This window comes from Aphelocoma coerulescens, chromosome 23 (assembly GCF_041296385.1).
Source record: "Aphelocoma coerulescens isolate FSJ_1873_10779 chromosome 23, UR_Acoe_1.0, whole genome shotgun sequence".
Classification (NCBI taxonomy): Eukaryota; Metazoa; Chordata; class Aves; order Passeriformes; family Corvidae; genus Aphelocoma; species Aphelocoma coerulescens.
This window is the reverse complement of record NC_091036.1, coordinates 2,690,201-2,716,934: the sequence shown is the minus strand read 5'-3', so window position 1 is coordinate 2,716,934 and position 26,734 is coordinate 2,690,201. Positions and strand designations below refer to the sequence as shown.

Genomic DNA, 26,734 nt, shown 5'->3' with positions numbered 1-26,734 from the left:
TTTTTTGCTTTTTTACACCATTGCCTAATTCTTTATATGTACTTTTATAAACAGGAATTCTAGAAATATAATTACTACATAATTATTCAGATGAATATTGACATTTTTTAAAAAAACCCTACAAATTCTAAACATTTTTGCAGGAGGGATGTGGGTGTTAAAGGAAAGCCTTTAGGTCCAAAAGTTCCCAGTCTTTGTTTCCTGTTGTATCCTTGTGCTACATGGGCTTCACACTATGAGTTAGGGCAAACACTGAGGAGCAGAGGAAGGTGATTGATGGATCATTTGGGAGGTTCAGCACGTGTGGTTTGGTGGTTTGTACCGCTCAGGTGCTTGTGTTCAGATTACACAAAGAGAAGGTTATTGAGGTGGCAGAATGCACATTAGGGTTAGGGTTGCCTGTAGCGACTGTCCTGCTTTTCTCAGTGTAACTCAGGAGAGTTAACTATGTGGCCATACAAGAACGATAATGTAAGTCTGATACGGAAAGCCCAACTTTTCTGAGCACATTATTGGCATGTGGATCAAATCCCAGAGTAGAGTATGCTGTTATCCGTGACCCTGTGCTGTTTTGAAGGCTGTTAATTGAGTCACTCCAGAGAGAGAGGGAAGTGTGGTCTCTTGCAATGGTAGGGGTAGAGGAGTGGGGCCCCTGGCCCCACACAAGGGGGTACAGTTAGCCTGGCTTACCTCTTGAGCAAGCTCTGGGTGCTTTGTCTGCTTTCAAAGGGGAATCAGCTGGATCCACAGCAGTGCAGCCGTGTTTGCTAAGGGTTTGGGTATGGTGCTTCTAGATCTGAACTGATAAACCCATGTACTGTGCAGACACACAGTCAACAGAAGTTGTAGCTCCCAGCAACATACTGCACTGTGGTGGTAGTGTGTGCCAGAGAGGCTGCATGGGGCCAAATTCTGTGCTGGGGTCCTGCCCATCGTTGCTTTCCTAGTTTGATGGACAGCAGAGTATTTAATCAGGTCAGTTCATGTGAATCTAGGGGGTGTTTAATGGCTCTTGGATTAAGCCGTAGGAGCCCAAGCCCCCTTCTCTAACCCAACCTGGAATGCTGTAACAGAGCTGTCTCACACAAGGTGTACTAGAGCCACAGGCTGTGCTGAGTGAGAACATTTGAAACATTTCCTCTGTGAGTTGCCAGCTGAGCCGCTCTGCCTTACCAGTTTCAGAGTACAATTGTTGTGGATTTATTCAAGCAGAAAAATAGAAACATCTGGTTGAATGTAACTACTAGATTACTTTAGAGGCATCTCTGGGCCTTGTGCACTGCAGCTGTGCTTCACTGGTTGTGTGTGATTAAGTTCATTGAGCTGGAGCTGTTCCTTTTTTACAGGAAAGACAGTTTGCTGGAGCCATGCATGGGTAGAGTACGTAGAGGAAGAGGAAAGCTTGGCAAAACAGGCATTTGGTCTCTGCTCCAGGACGCAGAAATGTTACGCTTGGTGTGGATGAAGCCCCTTTGGCAAATATGCAGGGTTTTGGGATGGACTGGAATCAAAATTTTTTTATGATGGTTGCAAAAAAATTATAGTACCAGCTGATAAAGAGCACTGTTACACAGGGAGGAATAGTGTGATTGACTGATCTGCCTGCTGTGAGCTGGCAGAACATTTTTGTGCCAGTTTAACAGTGTGTTTTTGAGAATTTGCTTTGAAACAAATATTCAGGGCACTAAAACTATTTGTAAGTCCTGTGTGTTGACTAAAATGTACCGTAAGTATTGATATTTGTATTTATTTGTTGGGTTTTGAAAGCACCTCTGTAATTACACAAACTTTTTTTTTTTTCAGTTATGACATGCACTGATTATATCCCAAGGTCATCAAATGATTATACCTCACAAATGTATTCTGCAAAGTAAGTCAAGAAATTGTTACTCAGTTCTGTAACTCTTACTTCTTTCTGAAGTAATCTTTTTGTATCTTTATGCATTTCTCTAATGCTGTAAATCCCACTACTGGCAACAGATACTCATTGCTGAGTTCTGTAAGTTCATTCTGAACTTACAGAATTCCCCCTTTGACTTTAGTGACTGTTGTTTTATGTTCACAAAGATAAATGAGCCCCTTCAAGTAATTAACATGATAGTGAATAATGCACATAATATTTGCCAAATAAACAAATTAAACATAGATAAATACAAGGGGAATATAAGATTTTCTCATCATTCACTGTGTTTACGGATCTTTGTAATTCTGCCCGTTGGAGCAGGATAGGTTTTAGCCCCTGCTGCTTGTTTTTGTGTAGTCTCTGTATGTGTCCCATTGGTTCTTACAGATACAGCTTTATTACAGTAGCTTTAGGATCTGGTGTAGTAAGGCATGATAAATGGGACTAACTACTTGTGCCTGTTGGAATGGGGAGTTTGTCCTTCCCACTCACCCTGCCCTTGCAGTGCTGGATGAGCACTGGTACTGTGGCATCATGGAGGAGGGAGTTTCCCTGCTGTCACTGCAGGAAGCTGGCAGCATCTATTAACTCAAGAGCTTGCCTTGGGAAGCACAAGGAGCTTATTGCACTAAGAGGACGTGTCAGTCTGAGAAGTTTCTCCTTTCTGGAGCAATTTTCTAATGTGTCTTCTGGTTTGAAGGCTGAAAGATGCATAATGTAAATAGTTCTTTCTGACTTTTGTTCTCTCTTTTCACTAAGGCCATATGCACATATCCTTTCTGTACCAGTATCGGAAACAATGAGCCCTTACCCTGGTCAGCCTCAGTACCAAGCACTACAGCAGTCCCAGCCCTACACCATCTACCCCCAGACCACCCAGACCTACGGACTACCTCCTTTCGGTAAAAAGTGACTTTTCAAAGACTTCTCGGTGCCTGCAATTACTGTTTTATGTCTCATTAAAAAGCCAATGTTAAGCTTAACCAGGTGTGTTGGAGAGAAGAGTTTGTAGGAGAGCATGTGCCTAGCTTAAATTGTAGATGGGCAGTGATCTCATGATGGGACTTCAACTTACAAGATTTCTTACAAAGCTGTTACTTTGGTTCTCCCCATGAACCCCATGGTTCTTGGCTTGGGTTCATAATTGTCTTCAGCTGTGATATGGCTGTGGTTGTGCAGTTTCTTTGTAAGTGAAATGACACGACACCCCATACTACAACTTCTCTGCTTTTTCCTTTCCATTTTGTTGTCCAAGATTAAGACTTTTTATTTCATCTTTCACCAAATGAGAGCTCATGCTAAAATGTCTCCAAGTTTACTAGGCAAATAATTTGCTTAATTTGCTCTAAAAACTGAGACCTCTTGATAGCTATTGCAGTCTTTGCAAATGCTTGAAGGGTCAGACTTGTGTTGTCACTAAAGCTCCATTACGGGGTTTGAGCTATCCACCCTGTGCATGGATGGGGAAATACACCTCTGGGGTGTGGGACTGCTTTAGAAGATAATGGGTGGCTTTCTCCATGGCGTATAAAGGGAACTGAAGATGAGTAGTGCAGATAGAAAAATACGTAACTTCTGGGTGGGTTAGCTAGTGAAAGACTGCCTGGTCTTTCCTTGTACTCTGTATATTAGAATCATAGAGTGTACTGAGCTGGAAGGGACCCTGAAGGATCACTGAGTTCAACTCCTGGTTATGCCCAGACACTCCAAAATCCCACCCTGGGCATCCCTGGCAGCGCTGCCCAAACGCTCCTGGAGCTCTGGCAGCCTCGGGGCCGTGCCCATTCCCTGGGGAGCCTGGGCAGTGCCCAGCAGCCTCTGGGGGAAGAACCTTTCCCTGCTCTCCAGCCTGAGCCTGCCCTGGCCCAGCTCCAGCTGCTCCCTGGGTGCTGTCCCTGGCCCAGGAGCAGAGATCGGAGCTGCCCCTCGGGAGGAGCCGCAGCCCCCGCTGAGCTCTGCCCTCAGTGTCCTCTGCTCCAGCTGGACACACCAAGAGCCCTCAGCTGCCCCTCCTGTGGTGCCTCCAGACCATTCACCATCCTCATGGCCCTCCTTTGGATACTCTAATAGCTTTACATCCCTTATGTATTGAGGCACCCAAAACTGCCCAAGCACTCAAGGTGAGACCACTCCAGTGAGGTGAGGCCACCCCAGGACAGAGCAGAGCAGGACAATCCCTCCCTGTTCCTGATGCCCCCAGGACATGAATGTCCCTCCTCGCTTCCAGGGCACATACGACTCATGTTCAACTGGCCATTGACCAGGACCCCCAGGTCCCTTTCCTCAGGCTGCTCTCCAGCCTCTTGTTCCCCACTGTGTCTAAGCAGCCAGGACATTAAAGTGTCAGGCACTGGGGAAAAAAAAAACCAAACCCGTGACGGACCAGCCCCACACACATACCAAATTTTATAACTGATTGTTAAAAATGAACACTTTAACTTCTCTTTCCATTTTCAATGTTGCCTAACTTGGCTTCATATGTAAATATTGTACAATGTTGCCAGATCTCAGAAAATGGAAGATAGCAGAGGCTGTTTTATCCCTTAGCATGCAACACTGATGAAAGGGGAGTGACAAGGAAAGCTCCTTGTCCCCACTGTGCAGGGAACCTGGGGGAGCACCCCGCCTGCCTATGGAAGTGGTGGAGTCACCACCCCTTGCAGTGTTCAAAAAACATGGATATGGCACTTGAGGACATGGTTTAGTGGTGGACATGGTGGTGCTGCTGGGTTAATGGTTGGACTTGATGATCTTAAAAGTCTTTTCCAGCTTTTACAGTTCTGTGATATGTCTCAGGGGCTTGTGGTTGTACTGCACAACCATATGCACTGAGCCTCTTGCAGATTTATCTGTAGTGCTAAAATCTTAGTACTTTGGTGTGTTTAAGGATGAATTTTTCTATAGTTAAAAAATTAGATGTCTTTGAATAAAAGCAGCTATATTTCTGGCTTTTGTTAGCTGCTGACAGAGCATGGGCTTTTATAAAGATTACAGAACAATTGATTTGTCATGATATATTTGAAAGATGGTGTAGGAAAGATAATAAATCCAGACTTGGCTTTGTTAAACATAAGTTAAATTACTAATACTGTACTTACTAATGGTTACTGGAACATACTCCTCCTCACTGGGTGCCTGCACTTCAGTTTCAGGGTCTTGTTGAACTGTTTTTTGCTGTATCTGAACAGTGGCTGATGGTTTCCTTTGCTTCATTTATTTGGTGTTTCTCGATAGTTTGTTGTGCATGGTGCACTGAGGCTGCTTGGTGTGCTGTTGCATGTTTTAATGTGTCGCATGTTGGTTTTTTTAAAGGCAAATATTTATAAATATGTGGAGTGCTCCAGTGAAGTTGTTTAAAAAGGTGGCTTAGATTTAATTCTACAATTTTGGAGGGAGGGAGGGAGGGTGTAGGTGTTTTGTTAGTGTGTTGTGTGTGTGATGTTTTGTTGGTGGCAGTAGTGATGACTGTGTTTGGGGGGAGTGTTCCTTTTTTTAAATCCAAAGGCTCTGGAATGGAGGGGTACCTCAGCTGCTTCAGTATTATACTCTAAATGTAACACTAGTAATTCTTCTGAAGACCTGGAAGGAGATCTGCATTTTCTATTGACTTAAAAGGAGCTTTTGTCTGTAAAACATCCAAAATGTTTTGGATGCTGTGGATTTTGAGGTCTGTTGTTTAACACCTGAATTTTTAGTGTGAAATCAAGTGTTAGGAAGATGTTAAAAGTCATTATTTCCAGTAATGGAAATCATACTGGAGTGGTACGTGCTGAGTCATACTGAGAAGATGGACCTTGCATGGTGTGACGGAGAGGTAGAGGGTAGAGGATGGAACGTGCATATTGCAGAGAGAATTCTGGAAATTGTTTCTGCTCACAAAATCTCCAGTGAGCAGGTGAAGGCCAACAACTTAGTCAGATGTTTTACCAGCACCAGAGGGCTTGTTACAGGGGTTGGTGGGTCTTTCTACTGTGTATTTGTTTCTATGCCAGAAAGAAGGCACCATGGATGATCTAATTGGAACACACCAGCATGAAATTCAAGCAAGCTGACAAACACAAGCATAGTCTTGAGGTGGCTGATGTCAGGATGCTGCTTTTAGAGAAGGGATGACCTATGCTCTTGCTGATTTGTTACCTCCTTTAGTGTTCAGTGCATTGTTCTGCATGAGATGCCCTTGTGGTCTGGAGAGATATTTTTTTTAAAGAAGCATTAAAATAAGAGTAGTGACATCCAGGCTGCATATGTGTAGCTGTAAGTTGGTATTAGAAACACCATGGATGTGATGGCTTACATTAACTCAAGAAAAACCTACAAGTGATGGGATGTCCTGTGTGGGGCCTTTCCACATATGTTAGATGTATGCTGTGACATTCTGTGACATACAGTGCTGCCACTGGACATGGAAGAGTCATTCCCCCTCTTACAGCTTCTTCTTTATCATCCTTGAGACTATGCTAGCTCATAATGCTGTCCTGCAGAATGAGAGGGGAAGGACAAATACCACCAGTCCAGGAGTGTGCCTTGCTGCATAGAAAGTAGGACACATCTGTAGCAGCAAAGTCATGGAAGGGAGGGGCTGAAAGATGCCTTAGCACATGACCTGAATCAGCTCCTGTGCTGGCACCCAGCCAGCGCTGCCAGCACCTCTGTGTGTGTCTGATCTGGTGCCACACTCCCGGTGTGGGCATTATTCTGTAGCATTCAGGGTGGGTTTGTGTTTCACTGTCAGGTTGATTGGCACTTCTGCATGTCATGAGACCATCACATTCTGGTGCTGTGTGCTCCTTGTCCCTCTGTCTTGTGCCCTAAGGAGCTTTACTGTCCCCTATAGAAACTGCTCACCCATTTGGAGATGGTGGCACTCCCTTTCCAGACTAAACAAACACAGCTGCTCCCACTCTGCTTAGAGGATCTGTTTCCCATGTATTTTGTTCTGGAGTTTCTGCAGTGTATCTACAGTCTTTCTTAAATCAGCCTTTCCCTTTTGTTTGCTAATTATTGAGGTTCTGCAGGTTTGAAACCTTAACAAAGATGCAATTTGAGAGTTGAAGATTCAAACCCTGGGGTGGCTGTATAGAGGGGGGTGATTTATTATTATTGACTCATAGGTGTCAGTTTGAGATCAGGTATGTAAATAAATCAAAAGGGCCGTTGCAGAATTTAATTCTGACAAAGCTGCAGCATGGAGCAACCTCTTGGAGCTGCTGCTCATGTCTAGCTTGATGGAGTCTTCTAGGTAAGAAACCTAGAGCTCATAGCTCATGGCTCAATCCTGCTAGAGTGGGTGAAGGGCCGCAGGTGGCTTCTGCAGCCTTGGTACTGTTTTTGGGATGTTTAAAAAGGGGGGTGGTCTTTCTGATGGCCCTGAACTCTATCTAGCTCCAAACGTTCTTTGTCCCTCTGCTTTGCACACTCCTGCTTGTTTTTAAGTAGATCCTCTCAAAATATTTCTTTCTAACCAGGGCCAGGGAGAGCTGTCTTTGACTTTGGCTGTAGATTTGGAGACACTCAAATGAAAGCCTGAAGAGCCCTGAAGAGTGAGGCCTGGGCTGAACTGCCTTAGTTGGACACTGTTGGCACCCATCAGTGCAGAGACCTCGATCTTAACATGGCACCTGAGCTGAACCGCATGCTAAGTGTGCCCTGTACACATAATTACAGTCACTCTGCTCTCTCTGCTGTGCCCAGGATTGTTACAAAAGCATTCCAAAAGAACAGTAAATCTGGAAGAAACATTGGGATTTTAGATTTTTTTTTTAGCTCTATATTTTTTGTTGTCAGTATAGGAAAATTACTAACTTGTGGCTTGTTTTAAAATACTCATCCCAAAGCCCAGTGAAGTAGTAGAAGCGTTAAGCTTGGCCTTCATAGATCCTGGCTTCGGCCTCACTGTGTAACAGCTGATGTCACTTGCAGTGCTGTGCAGCTCAACCCAAAATCACAGCGATTGGCAGGTCCTTTATCTGCATGGACAGTGAAACTTAGTGACACAAGCAGATTTTTAGTTAAAAGCTTTGCAAATTAGCCTTCTTGGTGCTTTTAATTTTCTCTTTTTCAGCCTTTTTGTCACCAGCTCTAATCCCTGCACAGCCTGACAGTCAGCACTTGTTATTGCTGAAATGAGACATTTTCCATGTGTCATTTGTTACTTGGCTTTTGTGAAGAGCAAAATCTTAATCTGAGGTAGGAGCATGCTGTTTGGTCCCAGCATATTTGTTTGTAACTGGTCCAATTTATCTGATTCAGGTGCACTGTGGCCAGGTATGAAACCTGAAAGTGGTTTAATTCAGACTCCATCTACAAGTCAGCACAGTGTTCTTACCTGCACTACAGGGTTAACCACAAGCCAGCCCAGCCCAGCACATTACTCTTATTCCATTGAAGGTAACTTGGCATGGTTTTTATCTGCATCTCTCTCCACCTAACCGAGTCCAGATACCAGAGAGGCTCGCACGCTTGTCCTTGGTTTGTGCATGCTTCTTCATGCTTTGCCTCTTTTTTCTTTGTGCCTGTGTCTGTCTGGGTTTGTATTTGCCTCATACCTGTGTGTGCCCCAGGCTGGCTTGTTGGTGCCATGCTGCTGGGCTGAACAGGGTGAGGAGCAAGTGGGAAGGGGAAAGAGGACTAAATGCTGTGTTCTTGCATGCTTTACTGGGAATGCTCTTGCATTTCTCTTTGTTTGTGGTCTTTAGCTTGATGTCAGGAAATACGCTGACCGAAGTGAGATTTTTAAACATTTGTTTTTAATTCCTTCTGGAAGTAGATGGCTCTTGCATACTACACCCACTGGGTTGGTAGATCTGCTAGGAAGTGAATTTCTGAGTGTAGAACTACCATAAAAGTATTATAGTTGCTGGAAGTGACACATCTAAGAAGGCAGGTGCTAAATTTCACCAGTTTCCACAGTTTTTAGGAGTGAATGTGCCAGATAGCTGAATAATGGAATATTGTTGCTTATGGCACCTATGTGTGAATTGATACCTTTCTTTAGGCTGGATTTTGCCACTTACGTTTTGGTGGCAAATTGTGAAAATTTGTCTCTTTCTCTGAGGATTTTATAAAGTATTTCAGGAATTCGTAATATATTTCTTGTGGAGTATTTTCACAGGATTATTCAGGGACTTAAGGAGATTTTTAGTTCCGCTTCCTGCTCAAAGAGTAGTTGATACAGAATTCAGAACCAGGTTGCAGAGCTTTATCTAGTTGTGTGTCCAAAACCTCCAAGGATGGAAATTTTGCCAGTTCCAGAACCTGACTGTCACTATGATGAAATTTTTTTCCTTTTGTCAACTCAGAGCTTTCCTCTTTCATGTTCTGACCATTTCTCTCCTCCTGCTGCTGCATACCTGCAAAAAGAGCCTGTGTCTGTCCTCTCACTAATGTCCATGCAGGTACCAGCAGGCTGCATCAGGTCCCCAAAGCCACCTCCTCTCCTGGCTGAACAGTCCCTCTCCCCTGAACTGCCCCTTGCAGGGCATGTTCTCCAGATCCCTGACTGGCTTGGTGTCTCTTTACCAGACCCACTGAATTTTATCAACGTATTTCTTGTGCTTGAGGCTCCAAACTGAATGCCGATAACCAGATGTGGTCTCATGAGAGCCAAGAAAAGGAGGATAGTTCTTAAAATTAGCAGTGAGTGGGTTTTAGCATGTCTCTCACTGAGGAAAGTCACGTGGTATGTCATGATACTTCCTCAGCTTGCATTATTGTGACAGTCAATGGCCTAGTGTAATATTTATCCTTAATTCACTTTCCTCATTCATAACACAAGGAAAGCAATACTGGAAATACTCCCTTCCTTCCAGCATGACTGTTCTTCCCATACTCCCACCAGCAGAATGACTTAACGGGTCTTACAGCACCGGCTTTAACTGCCAAGGGTCAGGAATGGTTCTACACAACATGACCCCTGCCAGATTTCCCAGTGATATCCCATGGGGAGCAGGTGGATCCCTGGGGATTGGTGAGGTGACAGACCCATGTCAGGCCTCACTCTGTAGAAGAGCTATAAGATCGCAGACTGGTTTGGGCTGGAAGGGACCTTGAAGATCATCCGCTTCCAACCTCTCTGCCATGGTCAGGGACACCTTCCACTAGACCAGCTCGCTGCAAGCCCTGTCCAACCTGGCCTTGGACACTTCCAGGGAGGGGGCAGCCACAGCTTCTCTGGGCACCCTCACAACCAAGAATTCCTTCGCAGTATTCTGTCTAACCTTGCCCTCTGGCAGTGGGAAGGCATTCCCCCTTATCCTGTCACTCCATCCCTTGTCCAAAGTCCTTCTCCAGCTCTCTCTGAGTCCCTCTGGTTACTGGAAGGGGCTCTAAAGTCTCTGAAGCCTTCTCCTTTGCAAACTGCACAACCCCATCTTTGTCAGGTTTTCACACAGGAGAAGCATTTTAATCTGTGCTGCTGGGAGAATGTGTGATATGAGAAGTTTTCCTGCAGGCTGCTCTCTGAAAGTGTGCACAAGTCACCCCCAAGTGTGCAAAAGTCACCCCAATTGTACAAATGCTGTTGCTTTTTGGAAAAACCTTTTGCAGACTGGCAGGAAACTTTTCCTTTTTCACATTTGCTGTGTTTCCTTCTCAAGCAGCCCACCAAGGGGTCAGGTCAGTGCAGGGGCTGCTGCCAGGGAGGTGGTGGAGAGCAGAAGCTGGAAGGATGGGCAGAATTTTTTTAATAGTAATCCCTGGAAAATCTGTCTTTTCTCTCCACTCAGATTAGCAGGGTAAGACACAGTTGTACAATGATGCTGACCCACTGGAGGGGAATTTCAGTGCATGGTTCTGGTTTTGGCTCTTTGAAAATGATTGAAGCAAAGCAGATTGGGATTAAGAAGGTAGGGGAGGCAGGGATGTAATCTCTGAGGATGAGGTCTGAAGTGGGGGATAAAGAAAAGAAAAGAGGAAAAGAGTCACAGGACCTTTAATGCAGTACTCGTGGTTGCTGGTCTTTTTACACCTCAGACCTTGAAGTCATGTTTGGCAAATCCGTGCCAAATATTTTTGCATGGTCTGGCCCATTGACAGGTAAAAGGAAGTGTCCCACAGTGCAGAAAGAATTGGTTCATCCATGTGGTGGGAACTGTTTGAAAAAATCTGGTATGTAGCACTGTTTGGATACAGGATTATTAAAAAGGCATGTTGGAGGGAGACCAGAGTTAAGATAAACAATGAAGTTCATATGAGGGAATGCCAAACCTTGAAATCTTTTTTCTCATTTCTTAACTTCTGTAATCAATCTCAGTGGAGAAGCAGCCTCTGCAGAGCACTACAGATAAGAATCACTTTCTATTTCCTCTCCGTAATAATCCTGAGAGCAGTGATGTAACAATCTGTCTTCCAGAGAGTTGCTGTTACCCGGCTGCATGGCAGGTTTGTTCGGTTAGCAAGGGTCTTTTCTGGAGGGAGATGGGTTTCGTAGGGGCCTAGGAAGGGACCTTCTCTTACAGTCATAACAACCTTGATAGGTTCCATAATGTGTAGTTGGAAGGAGTTTTATTTGGAAACTGCCCCCTGTTTTCAAGCAGTTGCTTATGAGAAGTGTCTGTGACAGGTTCCTTGGCTCTCACAGCTGGGCTTCAAGTAGCTGTGGAGCTACTGTAGGTCCTTGTGTGTCTTCATTGCCATTATTGCTATTCAGTGCAGCCCTTTTGTCTTTTTCTTAATGTTTCTGGGGCTAATTACTTCCCTTTGTTTCTGCTTCCATAGAGATGACACCCTTCATATTTCTCACCTCCTGTAAATACTGTGTATTTCTACATGTCCTTTAAGATCTGCTTCTTTTGTTTGCTTACCTTTCTTGAGGCCTATTTTGGATCCATTCCTCTTTCCAGGAGGCACCAGGCAGTATCGGTGCTTGCCATAGCACAACATACACTAGTTAAGAGTTCATGGTGGGTCTGTTTCCCTGGGGCAGCAGGACTGAAGCCTTCAGAAGCATGAGTTCTTGGGGCAAATTCTTCATGGTGGTATTTGCAGAAAATGAGGGTTTCTCAGAGTGATGGTAAAATAGGGATACTGTGGATTTCTTCAAGTCTTTACATAAGCATCTAAAAGTGATTTTTCTGGTTTTATTTGTGTGCAGAGAAAGGTGGTTTAGAAAAGAATAGTTCTTGGTGGCCTCTGGATTTGTTCATTCTGGTTTTGTTCATGCTGATTTAATTATTTGTTGTTATCCTTTTGAGTCCCAAAACCCCGTGTTGAGGAGTGCTTAATGGAGTGGCCCTGTGTCTGCAACCCCCCCAAAACTGCTAAATGACTGGCGTTCCCAAGTGCTGCTCTAGCACCCTTTTCTAAGTTTTGGGAGAACTGAATGCAGTGACATGAAGGCTGTGAAACATCTTCAAGTTGATACTAACAACTACACATCTCTAAGAATTTGTCCTATGAGCTGTTGACAGATTATTTCAGAAAGTCACATCCAAAAAGCAGTTCTAGACACAGGGATGTTGGGAGAGATGTTCACTTTCTCCAGCAGGAAACACTCTTCTTCTACTATTTAAAACATTCTTAATGTTTCCTTAGATTTTAAATCTAATTAGACTAAAAATGCTAAGTTTGATGCAGAGATTTTTTTTTAACAGAACTGATTTAAACACATTCATGTCCTTTTTCTTGATTTATTCTGATTCATTTTCAACTGCTACTGATCGACCATCAGAATGGGATTGTTGTCTTATCAAAACATGTGGTAAAGATGTAAAACCTTTTTAATTCTACACCAATTGCTTAGCAACCATGGAGGGAAAATGTTTCGGAACCATTTGAAAGGACTGTTTTTAGAGAAGTACTAGCTCTCCTTCCCTGTAAGCCCAGTTGAAATGTGACTGGTGTCAAAATACACCCCAGTCCTTTTTTGGCTCTTAGTAGCAGAGTGCTGCTGGAAGCACAAATGCTTGCACATTTGCCTAGTAAGTATTTATTTCACAACTTCTAATTTCTTATGCTTTTCTAGAATATTTAATGCAGTAATTCTGAATTTTACAGCATCAACTACCAATGCCAGTCCAGTCTCTACATCCTCAACTGTTGTAAATATTTCCACTTCAGCAGTAGCCAGCATCTCACAGGTAAAACTTCCTTGGTAAATTTATGTGCACCATCTCCTTTACCTTTGTTTAACACATTGCTCAAAACTAACCTGGGAATGTCACTTCAAATGGAGCACAGTGGTACTGGAGCTGTGGGGCTCAGTGTGTAACTCAAAGTTACCAAATCACTCCTTCTATCTCTTTGACCATGATGCTTCTCCCTTTGGTCTTTGCAACAAACTCACTTCATCTGTTCAAAGCAGTTGCCTCATCTGCAAATTGTGAGGTGAGTCTTAAACTGAGATCTCTGCAAGAGAGAGGGAGGGGAAGAAACAATTCAACTATTTTGAGGACTAAACCTACAGGGAGGATTAGACATGGATGTTTTTTGGACGCCTTTGTTCTCCCTCAGCAAGAATAGGAAATGAAGTTGTACACAAACAGAACACCAACCCAATAAAGTAGGGTGTGCATTCTGATGGTAGACTAGAACAAAGTGAAACAGCACTGCAAGCTAGCAAAGACCATTTCCCCCTGCCTTTTACCTCTGTGGATGGTTAACTGCCATTCTGAGTACTTGGTTATACAAAGCAAGCCTTCAGTGTTCAGCTTTTCAGAAAGAGAATACAGGAAGTGTGGAAAATGCAATGGATGCATAAAAATCCTTTTGTGCTAATGCTGTTGCTTTTTAAGCATGAACTTGCTTGGAACCATAAAGGGAAAAAAAGATTTTCTTTTAGTATTTCAGACCAAGGTACCTGGTTTACAAACCCAGGCTGCTCTTCAAGGAAATCAGGAGAGTACAGTGTACCAGAACAGTGTGATGTGACATTTGGGGTTGCTGCTTTTTTTACTGTCAGTAGCAGAAGTTATAATCCTCAAGCACAGCTCCAGGTGCTCAGTGATCTCCTAAATGAATTAAGTAGTTTTCATAAATGAATACCTTCCAGCACAGCATGCAGAATTATTGCTTGATGAAGTCATGACATGAGTAAGGACCATTTATCCTGTAGTTGTGCCCTCAGCGAGGGCCAAGGTCACTTTCTGTCACTGTCAGTACATCTGATATCAGGAAGTCAAATGCAAGACAAAACCACACATTCCAGAGCACAGAGCGCACTGATGTCTTGGCATCTACTCAGCTCCCCTGTTACTATCACATCATTCATTATTAATTAATTTTTGCAGACAGTGGAAGCAGAGGAATGGCCCTGTGATCACTGGTCTCCTGTGCAAAACCTACCTGTGCAGGGGCCATTGGGCAGCTAGAGCTTTCAGCCCTTTTTGGGAATGTCTTACATGTGCAGAATGAAACAGCATAAAGTCAGGCTGTGATCTTGCTGGGATTTTTCTTGGACAGGATATTCTAATACAAAAGTCATCCTGATTCAGACTGTTTTCAGAATGCAGTGTCCTACCATCACTAACTCTTTCCTCCAACAGGAGTATCCTACGTACACAATCCTTGGCCAGAATCAGTACCAGACCTGTTACCCAAGCTCAGGCTTCGGAGTGGTGCCACCAGCAGACAGCAACACAGAAAGCATGGCATTAGCCACGACCACGTACCCAGCTGAGAAACCAAATGCCTTGGTGCCGGCACGGGCGGTGCAGAGACCTTCCTCCGGTGAGGCGGGGTCTGTAAAGGATGGCTGCAAAATACCTCTGCTAAACAGTGCAGGGGGGCAGGTGTGGGGAAACATCTCCAAAAGGTACCTGCAGCATCTTTTCATGCTGGGCCAGATGGGACGCTTGCCTTCCGTGTCAGAATGGGTCTCACTGGTGTGCACAGTATTATGGTGGGCCAGCCATACTTATGTATCAGAAACCTTCTACTGCTGCAATTCCAGGACACCTGCCATGTACTCTGTGTGCCCCAGGGAAAGGGAGTGTGAGGGGTCACTTGAAGAGTTGCCAGCAGCAGCTCCCTGGGGACTGGGTGTTCACTTGGGCTTACAGGGCAGTTACTTGTATTCAGTCTCAGTAGTTCCTGCCGCATCTTTCTCTCCTGCAGCCAGGTGTTCAGAGTACCTGGCAGGTACCTGGCAGAGTACCTAGCTGCCAGTCCCAGTTACGGGAGTCCTCCGGGACTGCTCCTGCATTTTCAAGAGCTGTGGTTCAGCCATCCCCTCTCGCTGAGCTGTCTCTGATGTGCCCAGCAGTACATGCTTTCCTTTCCTCTGCCTCATCATTGCAAACAGCTGCTCTGCTGTGCTTTGCTGTGGGCACATCTGCATCTGCAGAGCATTCAGTCACTGGCACTTGTCTGGTAGAGAAGATTTGAGCTGGTAAGGGAAGTAGAAAGTGTATTGAAAAGGTGTAATTGCCTGTTCTAGAGAAGTCACACCTTAGGTCATTTCCACCAGTGCTGGGTTGTGTCCCACCCTCAGGAGTGTAGGCTAAAGTTTCTTGAAAAAGAGAGTTTCTTAAATGTATCAAGGACAAGAGCAAAAACTTAGTGTTTTCTTCCAGTGTCTTGCACAAGGAGTTAGGAGATTGTTCCTGTGTTGTTGAGCAGTTTTAAATTGAAATCTGCTGCCTGTTGCAGATTTGAAGGCTGAGGGAAAAAAATCCAGATTCCAGTCATTTTTGTTGGTGCCCTGTATCTGGCCAGGCTGGAGGAAACTTTCTTCCCAGCAGCTGTGCTGGTGCTGTGCTTTGGATTCCTAGCTAAAGCAATGCTGATAATGCAGAGTGTTTTTGCTCCTGCTGAACAATCCCTGTACAGGATCAGGGCTTCCTCCCCTCCACACTCCCAGCAAGCAGGCTTGAGATACACAAGACCCTTGAAGGGGATGCAGCTGGGACAGCTGACATGAGCTGACTAAAGGGATTTTCCATACTATATAATAGCATGTTCAGCAATAAAAGCTGAAGTAGAGGAAGAGGTGGGTGTGCGGGGTTTGGCTTCTAGGGTGGGTCTTGCTCGGAGAGGGGCTGGGTGTCAGCCTGCTGGGGGAGGTGCTGATTGATTGCCTTTGCAGCTCTTTGCCTTGTGCATCTTCCCCAGGTCCATCAGGAGTACCTGAGCTCAGCCAAGTGCGCCAGCTCAGTCACACAACCTGCAAGCAGGGATGGGTGGCTGCCAGTGAGCCAAGCATACAAATCTGTAGTCTGGGGCTCAGTGACCCCTCTCCACTTTACCTGATGGGATGCTATTGATGTGGGTGATGTTGTCCATCAAGAAGTGTGGTGCTCCAAGCACTTTTTCTCTTTCAGGAAACAGTTGCCCTCTAGTTGAGGTGAGCAACAGAAGATTTATTCATGAGAATTAGTTCTCATTTGCTGATGAAAACCAAACCTGAGGAACTGACCTGTTATTTCAAGGTCATGGTAATGGCCCAGTTTTTGATGTTTTCAGTGCCATTTTCTTAGCTCAGGAGTTCTCCAGGTTCACCATTTTGCATTGATTTTCATAGGAATTGCAGTGTCTCATCTTCAGGCCCCAGACTGAATTAAAGCTCTTCCAAGCCCCCTGTACCCTCTGCCTTCCTGCTACAGGTCTGGTTCTATTTTGGAACTAGCTAGGCAGATGTCTGGGATGTTAATTCTTCTCCCTGAGCTGTAATAAAGGATTCATAGAGTATCTCCCATCATGGTCCTTATACTCTGCACATCAGAATTAGTGATTTTTATGGAGGTGGTGTACTGTTTCCCTGGGAAGGGCATTCTTAGCAGTAGCAGAACAGGCTCCATCTTGTGTCCCCCTTAGTCGTGGCCATGCTGTTTGACCAAGGCTGTGTCTCCAGAGCCAACATCATCGCTGTTATTCTTTTATATTCAACTGTCTAGTAAATAAAACAGTTGAGTAATAAAGTAGTTCCAGGGTAGTGAAATGACTGCGGGGTTCCAGGCCTTAGGATGGAGGGTGCTCTGCTCTGGCTTTGCTCTGCAGGCAATAGCTCTTGCAATAGCTCAGTCCTGGGGGACTGAATTGAGGAGACAGAGTTGTTATGAAATTATGGGATAAAGAAATCATGGTTTATGTTCTAATCAGCGTTCAACTATTACTGCATCCACATAGTAAAGTAACATCTTACCTTCTGCTAAGGTGGTTTGTGGCCATTAATGTATTGGTGTTTATTTTGAGACATGGGGAAATGAGAGCTGTGTGATTTCTTTCTTCTAGGAGATGCATCTACAAGTCCTTTGCTACCAAGAGCAACAGCAAGTAAAGAGTTAGATGAGCAAGCAAGAAAAAACATCCCTGGAAAGAACAGAGGGAAGAGGAAAGCAGATACCTCCTCCTCACAGGACAGTGAACTGGAGGTAAATAGAGATCTTCTTTTCTAGAGGTAGCATTGCAGAATAGTATGATGGTGAAAATTTTCCTCCCTTTTTTTAATTCCGTCTCCATGGAAATGGAAGGGGATTATAGAATGGTTTGGGTTTGAAGAGACCTTTCAGGGTCATCTGGTCCAACCACCGTGCAATGAACCAGGGACATGTTCAAGTAGGTCAGGTTGCTCAGAGCTCTATCCAACCTGGTCTTGAATGTTTTCAGGGATGGGGCATCCACCACCTCTCTGGGCAACATGTGCCAGTGCCTCACCACTTTAATTGTAAAAAATGTCTTCTTTACATCTAGTCGAAATTTACTCTCTTTGGGTTTAAAACCATTCCCTTGTTCTATCACTACAGGCCCTACTAAAAGTTCTGTCCCCATGGGTTCAAATTGAAAGAGAATAGGTTTAGATTTGATATTAGGAAAAAATGTCTTCCCTGTGAGGGTAGGAAGGCCCTGGCACAGGCTGCCCGGGCAATTAATGGCTGCCCCCTCCCTGGAAGTGTCCCAAGGCCAGGTTGGATGGGGCTTGGAGCAACCTGGTGTAGTGGAAGGTGTCCCTGCCCATGGCAGAGGGGATGGAACTGGATGGCTTTCAAAGTCCCCTTCAAACCCAAAGCATCACTTAATTGGGTCTTGGAATCCTAGTGGTGTCATTGAGGAGACATCCGGGTGTCTCCACTACAGCCCCATGCTCAGAGCAGGGCTGTTTCCAGCACTGGGGGTATGGCTTTGTCTGCCTGAGCCACAAAGAGCCTCTAAAGCTGAAGATCCTGTACCTAGACAGTGAGATCCTGTCCCTAGAGATCTGTCCCAGCACTACCACATCCAGCCAGGGAAGAAGGTTTTCTGTCTCCAGTTGGAATCGCCCATGCTGCAAATTTCCCCTTCTTCTTCCACAGCAATTTTCCATCTGCCACTGTTGAGAAGAATTTATCTCTATCTCCTTTGAAGTTCCCTTTCGATTAGTTGTGGTCTCCTGTTATATATCCCTTAGTCTCCTCTTTGCTGAAATAAGCCATCCTTAGCCTCTCCTCTCCTCTGGGCTGCTGATCATCTTGATAGCATTTTGCTGGCAACTCTCATTTCCTCACAGATCTCTGGGACCAGGAATGCAATCTGGGGTAACCTTCCCAGTGCCAGCTGGGTTGAGACAGCACCTCCTTTCTGGCACATGTGGCACATTCCAGCAGGATGGTCATCTTATCCAGAGAGTGCTACTGGCTTGTACTGGTGTCTGGTATGCCCTCCAGCTCCTTCAGCCTGGACCAGTGTGTGAGGGTTTATTCCACCCCACATGTTGGCCTGGCTCTCAATATCAAAGTCCTTCTGTACCAAAACTCTGCCATTCCTCATGGCAGCCCATTGCCTTATTTATAACAAAGGTTTCTCTGACAAACACCAAGGGCATGTACCTGGTGCTCTCCAGATCACAGGAAGTACACTTCTACCTCAGCAGGGCTCTAAAGTTCATTAGCACTCTTAAGCTTTACTTTTATAACTATAAAAGCAAGACAAGCTTTTGAAATAGTATGACCAAAGAGCCTTAGTCTAAGTGTGTACTTCTGTGGTAATAAATAAACTCCACTGCAATAAACTGAGGAGTTGAATGTGTTCAGCCTGTAAGAGGAGAACTGTTGTTTATACCTGTTAAAGCATACTGCAGCTAAGCACAAAATTAACTCTGAAACTTGCTCCTGTATTGTAGTTCGGTGCCTGGAATAGCTCTAACCTGCTCTTGTTCTCTCTGCAGCGGGTGTTTCTCTGGGACTTGGATGAGACCATCATCATCTTCCATTCCCTTCTTACAGGGTCTTATGCTCAAAAATATGGCAAGGTAATACTGTCTTTTCCATGGAAGAAAACCCATTTCTGTCATGCAGAATGAAATGTTAGTCTTTGGAAAAGGAATAGATTTTTTTTTTTAAACTCTATAAGGTGGTACTTCTAATTTGTTGGCAGTTTGGAGCAGGGAAAGTACTAAATTTGGCTTTATACAGAGCTAGGAGATGGACATCCACCAACATGTCCCTTCTTAAAATGCAAGTCTGTCAAACTAGTTTTATCTTCACTGGGAATTACTGAGGTCCTAGCACACAGGGAAAGGAAATGGTTTTTCTCCTTCAAAATACATTGTAGATTTTTGAATGTTTTGTATGTGCTGACTGTAAAAATGCATCAGTCTCTCCTGTGGAGCACTGAAGTGTTCTGTTACATTTTGGGTCAATGTATTATCAGAATGTGGATCTTTCTTTGTTTTTCTTTTTTTTTTTTTTTTTAATTGAGTTGCTTAAAATACTAGGGAAATTGTAGTTCACACCATTGAATGTAGCTGGAATTATGCCAGGTTTGCTATACAGTGGAAAACTCTGTGCGGTTTAATTGATGAGAGATTCATGACAATTCCCTTCTGTCTGTATCCATGGTGCATTTACATTTTCTTTTTGTATTTTTCCAGGATCCAACACTAGTGATTGGCTCAGGTCTGTCCATGGAGGAGATGATTTTTGAAGTTGCTGATACTCACTTGTTTTTCAATGACTTGGAGGTACATGGCAAATGTGTTTGGAAGGCAGAACTCCACGTTACCGTGTCAGAATTACACTGCACTGTTTGTGAGGGCTCTGTGTTTCAGAGCCTCTTACTGCTTGTTGTAAGCACAGCCAAATCAGGGGTGTACTTGTAACTGAGACAGGCATTCTGCAGCCTTCTAGTGTCAGGAGCTCTCTCAGTTTCAGCTGGGTTTCTGCTTGAACCCATACAATTTAAAAGAGTGATGTCTGATCCATCCTGTATTTGCGTTTCTGGACTGGTGAGCACTTCGCTTCCACTGATACTCTTTTGAAATGGAGACCAGAGATGTGAGGAAAAGGCAGTCTTGAGGATGTCAGTTCTCAATGGCTGTGACTAAGTCAAGGACAGAATACAGGAGGTGACTTTGGCTGTGGAACAGCTTGAAGGACATGCTGCATAGACAAGCAGGCTGTACCCATGGAGGACACACAACACTCTCCCTTTTTCTATTGTGTTATCTTTGATGTAACTCCAGTCAGTGTAATATGCAGAATTGACAGCACTAGTTTAAGGCTTAGGAAGGCTGAATATGAACAGGGACCAGTTAGGTGTAGGTGTATCACTGATGCACATCGTGGAAAAGCAGGATGGTTTTGTTGATGCAAACAGACTTAAATGATATTTCCATTGTGGCTGTGACTAGGCAGCAGTGAACTTTGCGAAGGTGGTAATGAGTTACCTCTGTGCTTCAGGGAAAAAAGCAACAAAAACCAAATGAAAATGCCAGATAGTCTCTTGTGCTGGAAGGGGCGTCACTGATGTGTTAGCTGTGTGCTCAGCCACAACATGTAATGCTGTAGGTGTTGTTTAGTGAGTTAAATCAGCTGCACTAAGCACCAGAGCCACAGCAGTGCCACCACATTTTTTGAGAAAATAGAATAGCAATGTTTCACCAGATAATGTGGTTTTGGGGTATTTTTGTTTTGGTTTATTTGCTTTTTTGAAATGGCAGAAGGATTTCAAGTGACAAGTGAGCTTTGAGTCCAGCCTATTCAGTGAGCGTTGAAGTTCTTTTTCTGCAGACAACTCAAAATACCATAGAAATGTGCTTTTTTTCAATCCTATCTGGTACTTCAGATCCCAGGCTGGGCAAGGACCTCTAGGGGTTGGGAAGGAAAACCCAGTACTGGCAGAGGAGCTAGTGGAAGCTCTGTGGGTTTGTGGAGGCACTGTGGCATGGCTTGTTGCTGTTGGGAAGTGTGAAGAGATTGGTTTCTATCACAGTTTCTTTAATCTGCAAATTTCAGTGTGTTTCTGGATTACCACAACATGACTTTATTTTTGGGGTTTTTTTGTCTTTAACAGGAGTGTGACCAGGTACACATAGAAGATGTGGCGTCTGATGACAATGGCCAAGATCTAAGGTGTTGTACTGATGAATGCAGGAATGTATTGCTGATGTAATCAGGTTTTGTGAAGACTTCAGATGCAGATGGGGTTAAGGGATGGAGGTCAGCATTGTGCAGGGGATGAAACCTGGTAAAATGTTTGTTTGCAATTTCTTTGAAGACCTACAAAGCATTAAGAGTTCTGAAATTATATTGTGAATTATATTGTCCACTGTTGAATGCTGCCTCTGTGCTCAAGAACAAGTGAGGAATGGAGAACCAACACTTCAGATCTCTTGACAGCACTAGCTTAGTTACCTGATCTTGTGGAAAAAGTCCCTGCTTGTGGCAGGGGTTTAGAATGAGATGATCTTGAAGATCCTATCCAACTTAAATCATCCTGTGATTCCATGATCTTGACCTTCGGAAGTCCCCCTGTGGTTTGCATCCCTGAGAGCTTATGGTGCTCACTATCAAACAGGGTGAGGTAGGTTTTGTACTGAGCTGAACTGGCTCATGAAAGTGGTGAAGCAGGACTTGCTTCCTGCAGTCATAAGCTGGTGAAGCAGCTCATCTGCTTGTGGAGCTGCAGTTGTGATGGAAAGGCATGGATGTTGTGTTTGGAAGATGTGCTGGGGTTTATTGCTGCAGGATGAGGAAGGGGTCAGTGGGAAGGATGCTCTATATGGCAGAGGAGTGAACAGCCGAAGAGCAAAGGAAGGTTTTGTAGTGGAGATGGGAAAGGAGTTGTATCAGTGCAGCAGTTCAGAGCAGCAGCTATAGTTGGATTCCCGCAGGAGCCAGGCTCCACTCTCCAGGTGCTGTGGTGCTTGTGCAGCTCCTCTCCGAAGTGTTTTCCAGCTGCTGTCAGCGCTGCCATCGGCAGCCCTGCCAGAAATGCCTCAGTGGTTCTGCTGCTGTGGCACACCTAAAACATTTGCTTTCCTGGAACAGCAACTACAACTTCTCCACGGATGGGTTCAGTGGCTCAGGAAGCAACGCAAACCACAGCTCCTCAGTGGGTGTGCAAGGAGTGGACTGGATGAGGAAACTGGCCTTCCGCTACCGCAGGGTACGCGAGATCTACAACAAATACAAAACCAACGTTGGAGGTGAGTGATCACCTGCACCGAGGTCTGAGCACCGAACAGAGTTTGTGGGGCCAGACTCCATCCTTCCTCAGAGCTTTGGCTTTCCTGATGTGTGGACATGAGAAGTAAACCATTCTCCCAGTGCTAACTGGGATCAAATTTCCATGGAATCTAGGAGGGTACGTCTTCCAAAACTGAACAGTGTGCCAGTGCAGGCTGTGATTTATCGTGGAGATAAGGATGGTCACTCAGTCCTAGAGACAACAGTTTTGGTGCAGATAGTATCCCTTTGCTAATTTGGTATGAAAGGCTGCCTGGCACTCTGCTCAGCAGCGGCCTGAATGACTCATTTGCCCTGCTGCTCAGGAGGTCTCATTCATGTTTTCACTAAGTCTGCCTCTGGTTGTGCCATTGTCAGGAAATACAGTGGTCACCCCTGGGCTCTCAGGCCCACAGTCTGACATGACTTCTCTGATCTCTCTTCACAAAGTCACTTAAAGCCTTCTAGTTTTGCTTCCCTTTCAACTCCAAAGCTGTCATAATCATGCAAACCATAGTGAGCAAAGGGAGATTCATTTTCTGTTTAGTCTGAATCTTGGCATTGCCATCCCTGGAAAAGGGATGCTGCTGGAGCAGCTCACCTGGTAGGGTGACTTGGCCTGGTTGGTTGTGGGTTTGGGTACCCTTTGCCTACACAAAAACCTTGATAGATGGGTTTTTTTTGACATATTTTCTAAAAACCAGGTGTTAAAAGCTACAACTTTGAGCATTAAAAATCTGCAGTTTGGTGTGCTGCAGTTACTGGATTTCTTGTAGGCATCAGACCATGATTTTGTATTTTGCACATGGGAAACCTGGATACAGAGTTTTTCAGGACCTGTGGAAAGCTACATGATGAAGTAGCTGTCAGTGCAGCCTGCTGTGGGTCCCTCCGTGGCCTCACTGCAGAGGATTGGTGTAACAGAAGGCTGGAGTGAGGGGGGCTCCTACATCATGGATGGAAATTGAAAAGACGTGCAGGCTCCACGTGCTCCTTTCTTGCTGTGTTTACTGTCAAGAGCAGAAATGGGCTCCACTTCTGTCTGCTTTTAATTCAAAACCAGAGGCTTGAAGAAAATTATATCTAAAAGCGATTACAAACATGGGAATAAAAGAAGGGGGGGTGGTTGAAAAAAAGGTGTGTAAAAGGGCTTAAAGTGGAAAGGGTCCTTGGAAAGCAGAAAGTCAGAGAGAGTGATTGTAGGAGTTCCTTCCCCTGCTCTGTGGCCTTGGATCCCTGCTACTGTGAGTGCTTTGTAGGAGAGAAGTGCCTTTGATTGCCTGTATCCTGAGAAATGCTTTGAAATAATCGCAGAAAAGTATCTGCCCAGTTCTCCATGGTCAGACTCCTGGATGGATGTCTGGGCTCATTCATGTCATTGGGAGCTGGTTTCTTTAGTTGCTTTGAGATAGACAGTCCAGCTTCCAGAGGCATTCAACTCTGTTATTTATTGCAGAGCAGGCAGCTGGTGCACTGGGGGACAGCTCTCCTCGTGTCAGATGTGCCAGGCAAACACGTGTTCCCTACCTTCCAGGCCTGCTCAGCCCACAGAAGAGGGAAGCTCTGCAGCGACTGAGGACCGACATAGAAGTGCTGACAGATTCCTGGCTGGAAACTGCATTAAAATCCCTTCTGCTTATCCAGTCCAGGTATGGAGCCTGGAAGTGCATGCAAGGTTTTCTCAGCCCTTTCTCGCCCTCAGGTTCACGTGCAGCACTGTGCTGGGCACTGCCCCCATCACGCTGCTGCTGTTGGGCACAGGCACCGAGATGCCAAGTGACTGAGGGCAAGAACTCCACCCCTGTTTCTCTGCTGAAACACCTGTAGTTAGGAAGGTCCCCATGCTCACCAAATGGTTTTTCTGACGGAGAATTCTGCCAGAAGCAAATGAGCAAAAATTACGAAACCTTGTCCTAAAATGCCTCCTGAAAGCAGGACAGCAAAGCACCTGGCACCTGGGGAAGCTGATCAGACTGCCCGGAGCAGTCCTGGCACCGCTGCCTGTAGATGTGCTGTTAAAAGTGTTTTTCTTCTTTTAGAAAAAACTGTGAGAACATCCTGATCACAACCACCCAACTGATGCCAGCTCTTGCCAAAGTTCTCCTGTATGGATTGGGCGAGGTGTTTCCCATTGAAAATATTTATAGTGCTACAAAAATAGGTAAGGGGTTGTGCCAAGTCTGGCACTGCAGCATCTGCTGGGGATAAGCTGGGATTTTTATATGGGGAACTGCCATTTCTGCAGCTGAGGAGCCCCATGCTGTGGTCCAGCTGGTCGAGGCTTCTGGCCTTGGGAGCTGAACTGGGTGCTACCCCTGCCTAGTAAGACAAGAAGTGTTTCCATAGTGGGAGGAAGGGACCTTTTCAGGCTCTATTTCTCTCTGCCTGAGGCTCCTTACAGGAGGATTGTCTTTGGCAGGTAAAGAGAGCTGCTTCGAGAGGATCGTGTCACGGTTTGGAAAGAAGGTCACTTACGTGGTGATTGGAGACGGGCGTGATGAGGAGGTCGCAGCCAAGCAGGTGGGTCTGACTGCAGAGGTGGGGCAGCACAAAGGGAAGTTGCTGGCAGGCTTTGCCTACAAGAACTCTTGTTCCAAGGCTGAACTCTTCAGGCCAGGGCAGCCAGGAGCAAAGTTTGTCTTTGATGCAAGAGATCTTCCTTTGTGTTAAGATGGGCAGTTTTCCGGCTCCTAGGTGTTTAAAGTTTCTCTTTTACTATTGTTTAGGATTGCATATAACACTGTCCCTGTCAGCAGTGTCTTAGCGTATCATGTTGGACATAGCATGTTGAAAGGTTGGACTCCGTGATCTTGGAGGTCCCTTCCACCCTTGATGATTCTATGATTCTATATCCTGATCATAGCCTGTGACTATCAGGATAATGCAGTTTCTCAGGAGCACAGAGGATTCAGGGTGCAGGAACAGCAGCAGGTCAATACAGCGCCTGCCATTAGGCTGGATTATAAACAAGGATTGATTTGGACAGGCCTAGACGGGTTGTTCAGTTGTGCTAATTAGCAGTGAAGTGCAAAGATGACTGTCAGGACCTTGACTCCGCAGGCTTCACGTGTTCTGCCATGTGCCAGAGCTGTTGCCCGTGCAGGTTTCCTGGGGCCCTGGACAGGCATTCCTGGGTGCAGCAGCAGCTCACAGCCAAGGTTTCTATCACGAGCAGCTGACAGTGCTGATGCCTGTCACACACAGATGTGCACGCACATAAGATGGGCTCCAGATATGGATGTGCATGTGGCCAAGGTCCCTCCTGAGCATGGTGTGCTCAGAACCACCACACTGCACAGCCCTGCAGCTCTACTCAGCCTGCGTCAACCTCAGCTGAAAATCCCTGCATAAACCTGACTGTCCTCTGTTACAGCACAACATGCCATTCTGGAGGATCACAAATCACGCCGACCTCGTGTCCCTTCACCAAGCCCTCGAGTTAGACTTCCTGTAAGAAGTTGGAGCAAAGACGTGACTGAAGCTCCCGCAAGCCCTCTCCATTACTGGGGGGGGGGGGGGGCAGAAATCTCACATGTTGGGGGACTCACTTTTCAGCTTGATGAAGAAAACATATTTAATGCAAACTGTACAGTGGAATATGACAGCAGGTCGTTCCTCAGGAGCACAGCCCCTGCCAAGTCCAGAGGTGTCCTGTAAAGAAGCCCTAGACTCAGCAGAGCTAGAGCTTGTCTGCAGAAGGGACTTACAGAGCTGGCTGAATGCCTCTGGCAGGTGTCTCCAGAGGGAGGGGCCATAAAACAGCAGATGTATTTGTAAGAGCCTTCTCCTTTCTATTCAGCTTAGTTGTAGAACCCAAGTAAACACAAAACTTTATTTTTATAGGAAAATGCTGATGGCAGAGCTTAAACCTCCCTTGTTTTGCAAAGCCGAAGAGCTATGGTTTTTTTCATAGGAAATACTAATGAAAATGTCAAAAATACCTCTATTGCTGTAAAATGTGTCCTCTCTCCTTCCCTGGGTGTTCAAAACAGTTAATTTATTACAATGTCCTTATGTTATTTCCTCAGTGTGGGATTACTGGAAAATATAAAGGTAAGGGAATACTTCTGGGATATGTGGTTCCTTGTAGAGGCAAGTATTGGTGTTCCGAGTTGATCCCAGTGGCTTCTAGTCAATGTGTGCACAAGTCCTGTTAGCCAGCAGGAGATCACTGGATTCCAGCCTTGAGATCACTGGATTCCAGCCTTGGTCTGGACTGTAGATCCCACAGATTTTCCCTGTAAAGAAAAATGAAACCGCCTGTGAACTGGTGCAGACACCTCAGATGTGAACAGAGTCCTCACCTGTACTAGGAATAATCTAATTCCTAAATCCTCATGAATGTTGAAGAGAAGGCTCTGGCTATGGTATAACCTTCATCTCTGCCTTCCTGACTCTGTTTGTAGGTTCCTTTTAGTAGAATCAGATTCAATTTTCTTATATTCTTTGCATTAGCCTAACTACATAGTGAGAAACA

The 26,734-nt window shown here is 45.1% G+C and overlaps 1 protein-coding gene across 5 annotated transcripts in view; it reads left to right on the top strand.

The window, feature by feature from the left end:
• Positions 1-26,390, top strand: part of EYA3 (EYA transcriptional coactivator and phosphatase 3) — a 57,692-nt gene extending 31,302 nt beyond the window's left edge. For 3 of the 5 annotated variants that reach the window (XM_068994487.1, XM_068994488.1, XM_068994491.1), the window contains 14 exons: positions 1,804-1,870; positions 2,663-2,805; positions 8,153-8,290; positions 12,896-12,978; positions 14,383-14,566; positions 17,069-17,208; positions 18,978-19,061; positions 19,683-19,772; positions 21,104-21,162; positions 22,081-22,238; positions 23,792-23,906; positions 24,297-24,418; positions 24,677-24,777; positions 25,631-26,390. In XM_068994487.1, coding sequence (XP_068850588.1) covers positions 1,804-1,870; positions 2,663-2,805; positions 8,153-8,290; positions 12,896-12,978; positions 14,383-14,566; positions 17,069-17,208; positions 18,978-19,061; positions 19,683-19,772; positions 21,104-21,162; positions 22,081-22,238; positions 23,792-23,906; positions 24,297-24,418; positions 24,677-24,777; positions 25,631-25,711 — 1,565 coding nt within the window. In that variant the 3' untranslated portion in view covers positions 25,712-26,390. The remainder of the gene's footprint in view (positions 1-1,803; positions 1,871-2,662; positions 2,806-8,152; positions 8,291-12,895; positions 12,979-14,382; positions 14,567-17,068; positions 17,209-18,977; positions 19,062-19,682; positions 19,773-21,103; positions 21,163-22,080; positions 22,239-23,791; positions 23,907-24,296; positions 24,419-24,676; positions 24,778-25,630) is intronic. The other 2 variants (XM_068994489.1, XM_068994492.1) reach the window with 2 other exon arrangements.
• The last annotated feature ends 344 nt before the right edge of the window (positions 26,391-26,734 follow it).